We start from the raw sequence: 4777 nt of genomic DNA, 5'->3' as shown, positions 1-4777 counted from the left end.
AAATGAGCGAATTTATTAAAATACTGATTATTTCATTGGTCAACACTTAGTATATTTACTTGCTTTAATTTTTATCTTGTTTGAAGATACAGAGATACAGAATCGATCTCCTTATTTGAAGATCAGAATTGACCCCCTAAACCTAGTTCTAACTTGCAGTGACGGAATATGTGTACAAGTTACAATGTACACATGTAAAAAATATAAAGAAATTTGATTTCGTCTTTTTATCATTTTTATAAGAAATTCAATATCAATACTTCAATATCAATGAACGTGAAGTTATAAACCTATAAAAAAGAAATGTTATAAAAGCAAAGATTTAAAGAGACATACAATTACATACATGTTGTCAACATTGTCTTTTGTATAACAGACAAGAAGTACATGTTAGCAATAAACATGATCATAAAGAATAGGAAGACTGAATAACAATGTATTTATTAAGAGTTTACATTATTCACATTTATATATTTACAATTATTTATTTGTAACTGCATTAATATAGACTACGCAATTATTTTATTACTGCAGTAATAAAGAACATAATTTTAATGGTGACTATAGCAAGCGATCATTAAATAATTACTATTTAAGATAAAATTAAACAAGATTTAAGATGATGGCACATTCACTACTTCGGATGTAGAACTCTGCGTGTCCGTAGATTTTTCTTGCAATTCTAACCATGGCAATCGTTTTTGCAGTTCTAGTCTGTTGCAGAATAAAATGATTATTCTGAATTAATTTTAACAATATTAAAAAATTGGGTAAATATTTAATGATAGGGATATTAGGGACCATCCTTCAATGACCTTGACTTGACATATTTCGCCGCTCGAGTTGCCATATAAAACTCGGTGGAGGCTCAAAGTCGCCTCTCAAGTTCAAAGGATTAGAACATTTGTTTTTAAAGCAGAAAATTTATGCTTTGAAAGAGAGAAACAATGTTTTTAGAATAGAGAATTTTTTTCATCGGAAAAGAATCGTATTCAAAAGTTACATTTTATTGATGAATATTTTTTTGTCAGTAATTTTTTTAATGGATAATGCTGGGCTAAAACCTATCAGAGCCTGGAAGTTACTCAGTCATGACCATGACAATATGTCAAAATCATTAGAGGGTGATCTTTATTACTAAATATTTATCAAAAATGGATCTATTAATACAGCTACTGTAAATTCAAAACAAGAAATTAAATAAATATGAATTTACTATTGTACGGGATGTTCCCGGATTAAATTCTCAAACTCATCCTCAAAAATTGGATTTCAAAATCCCAAAACAAAATTTTCCTCTGGAAGTTTGCTTGCATTTGAAACATATTAATTTCTTAAATTATCAAAAATATAAAAATGAATAATATTGAAATATCTCTTAGTTACATAATAAAAGGGAACTTCATAAATGTTTAGGATTAGTGGTGAAGTGCAGCAAGGATAGGTGATAATGTTCATGAATGTGTAAGAATACACTGATCAAAATATTCTGAGGTGATATAGGAATAAGATGTTTAAAGTGGTGAGGGGATGGGAAGACATAATGTAGATGGATGTGATAGGCCATTTTGAGAGATATTTAAACGAATTCCACTAGAAATTAATTTCTCATAAGATATGTAAGAGGCTGTTTTACCATCTGACATTATAATCATAAGCTGCAGTAATAGATCAAATATAATTATCTTATGATATGGAATTTTAAATAAAAAAGAAAAAACAGAATTCTTCACTTTTCTCTACCTGTATCTTGGATGACTTATGGCATATACATATGGATCCAGACAGGCCACAAATTTACATGTGCATGCCGGTATCATTGTGATACCAGGAGTTAATAATGTCTTATCTCCAAAAGCACCGATCATCGCGAGAACTCCGTATGGAGTCCACGAGAGAACAAAGAGAAAGCATACTGTTATTGCAGCCTATAAAAAAGTTGACGCATGTCATAAATTCTTTAAACACATGTGATTTAATGTATATGATGAATATATATGTAACAATAATTGATAAGTCGATGTGTTGCTCGCTCTTGTATCACTTATTCATTTTCTCATTTTAATGTTTACATAACAGATACAGGAAATGGTGAAGTAGTGCAAAGAAAAAATTCAATTTTATGAAATAATAGCTTTAAGTTATTATTTGAGCAAAATAGAGAGTATATCTATAACGGGAGAATTTTTTAAATTAAAACTCCCATTTTTCATTACATATTCTTGTAGCTCATTTCGAGAGCTTTTCAAAACATTAACAAAATTTGATAAGGTATATTTCAATTTATTTATATCGTAAAAACTTGATTTTTTGATAATTGTATTTTTACGCACTTTTATTAGTACTTTTATATGCAGAATGAGAACAATTCCTAAATAATTATACTATGTGTGTAATTTGTATGTATGCAAATTTATTTCTGTATTTGTAACAAAAGGAGAGAAAATTTATATATATGAAGAATACCTTAGCTATACGTATTTCCATAGTTTGAGTATTTGCACTGACATTGCTTCTTAAACTTTCGACATTCATTTTCTTTGCTTGTTCACGAAGAGCTTTCTCATGATCAATAACGTGGTTGACAATTTGACTATAATAATATATGATAAGTGACATTGGTATACAATAAGAAAAGGTAAATATCGTGGCCACAAAATATTGTATTTCTGGAGTATCTGTCAAATAATCGAAAGTGCAGCTTGTCAAGAAACCTTCAGGCACAAACCGACCCCAAACATGCATTATTGGCATCAAGGCCCATGGAATTGTGTACGCCCAGATAAGTACAATAAAGAGTATCACTTGACCGCGAGATAGTTTTCCATCAAGTGGTCGAGCTATAACACTAATTTTATAACACTGTAACGTATACATGTAATTATATCATTAAAATTATATCATTAGCAAGTCATATAAGATATTCCCAGATTAAATCGCCAAATTTAAAGTGAATTTATAATCTCAAAATAAATAATTTTCATTTGGAAATTTTCTTTGTAATCGCCTTCTTAAATTACAGAACTATAAAAATTAATAATGTCGAGATAGTCTAAGTTCACTCTCTAACTTTATTGTTTTACAATAATATATTGTTTTACAATAATAATTATTAAATGTTTTGTTTTAAAACGGAGGATATGCAAGAATGTGAAGAAAGAACCTCATAAAAATATTTTGGAAATGTATCCCCGATTAAATTAGCTGGAATTGAAGTACGTTTTCGATGCTCCGAACAAAAGTCTTAAATCATTAATAAATCATTAATCAATCACTAATAAATAAATATTAATAATTTTCAAATTTTTATGCTCAAACATAATCTGAATAATTTAAAATCCTAAAATTTAAAATTTTTTACTGTTTAAATTTAGAATTCAATCTTGGAATTTATTTACTTTTCAATTACGTAAAACTTCATAGTTGTCATATATATATTAATAAACTTTTTACTTGATATTTATACCTGTATCTGTCATACGCTATAGCAGCATTTGTCATACCAGCTCCAATTCCACTAAGCGAACCGATAAAAGCAAAGATTTGACATCCTAAATGACCAGTAGCAAATCCGGTATTAAAGGAATTATATATAAATATTGGTGCCTTGATCATCATGAAGAAATCGCAAAATGCCAAATTTACCACAAACAAATTTGAAGATGTTCTTAGTGATTTGGCTCTACAGAGAAAAGAAGATTTTGAAAGATAAACAACACGCTTAGTATATATAATGACATGCTAAATTTTAGCATAAATTATAATGTAAGAATTAATAAACTAACATGTATCTATTAAAAATTCACAATTAAATAAATAAATTTTATTAATTCCAAAAAATAATGCTTATTAAAAATTGAAATTTATATTACACAACATTATTATGTAAGTTAAGCAATATTTATTATTAATGTTCAACTGTATGTGTAACTTACGAGCAAAATATCCAGATAACAAGTCCATTTCCGAGTAACGCTACAAAAGTGAAAATTATGTATACAATGGCTAATAAATAATGAAGAGAAGGATTGGGTTCAGGATAGATCAGCCAATGTTCTGGTATATGAATCAGTTCTTCAGCAGGGACGTTCCATCCAAGCAATCGTATTGGTTCTGCTGATAGAACTCTTGCCTCCCAATGAATACTTTCGTTCACCATGTCGATTTACTAATTTCAGACTCCACTTCATTTCTCTATAACATCGAATCTTTATATGCATCGCGGTAACTCAAATTTGTGAAATCTAAATCCATTCAAATCCAAGCTTAAATGGCTTCCGAAGAAGATTAGTCGAAGATAATCTTCAATTTGCTGATAGGCACTATATATATGCTACTATGTTACGTCAGTTAACTATAAACTATATATTTATCAGTAACAGAACCCATATTAGAACGTTGATTGTGATCGAATAGTTTTTGAGGTCAAATTCTTCAAGTAAAAGAATACGTAAGTCTTTATAAAATTTATTTTGCAAAACTATTAAATATAAGTATAGCTATTAAATATAAGTATTTAAATAATTTGTGTGCATAATTAAATTTATTAATATAATAACAAGATTCATATTAATACGTAACAAGATCCTATTTGTATTAAAATACATATATTACAACAATACATATATTATAAAAATAAAGAATGACTTATAAAGAAATAAAATAATTAATGTTAACGCGATAATGTATATTAATAATACTAATTAGTATACACAATATTAATTCGTTTGTGTGTGTGTGTGTGTGTGTGTGTGTGTGTGTGTGTGTGTGTGTGTGT

General features: G+C 28.2%; 1 protein-coding gene across 1 annotated transcript; it reads right to left on the bottom strand.

The window, feature by feature from the left end:
- Window positions 1-420: 420 nt before the first annotated feature.
- On the bottom strand, window positions 421-4159 carry LOC105624424 (opsin, ultraviolet-sensitive). The gene is made up of 5 exons (XM_012205793.1): window positions 3936-4159; window positions 3467-3682; window positions 2467-2848; window positions 1744-1928; window positions 421-714 (listed from the first exon to the last, which is right to left on the bottom strand). Exons 1-5 carry the CDS (start codon window positions 4157-4159, stop codon window positions 615-617), a joined length of 1107 nt encoding a protein of 368 aa, XP_012061183.1. The 3' UTR covers window positions 421-614.
- Between the last annotated feature and the right edge of the window lie 618 nt (window positions 4160-4777).

Source organism: Atta cephalotes (genome assembly GCF_000143395.1).
Source record: "Atta cephalotes unplaced genomic scaffold scaffold00003, whole genome shotgun sequence".
In the NCBI taxonomy this organism is placed as follows: domain Eukaryota; kingdom Metazoa; phylum Arthropoda; class Insecta; order Hymenoptera; family Formicidae; genus Atta; species Atta cephalotes.
This window is presented reverse-complemented; position numbering and strand designations above follow the sequence as displayed.

What these genes read in the sequence shown, in the direction of transcription:
- LOC105624424 (XM_012205793.1), bottom strand. Translation starts at nt 4,159, where the DNA reads ATGGTGAACGAAAGTATTCATTGGGAGGCAAGAGTTCTATCAGCAGAA. An exon ending in TGGAAATACGTATAGCTAAG is followed by an intron (nt 1,929 to 2,466) that starts GTATTCTTCATA and finishes ACTTTTTTATAG; the next exon opens with GCTGCAATAACAGTATGCTT. An exon ending in ATAAGTCATCCAAGATACAG is followed by an intron (nt 715 to 1,743) that starts GTAGAGAAAAGT and finishes ATTCTGCAACAG; the next exon opens with ACTAGAACTGCAAAAACGAT.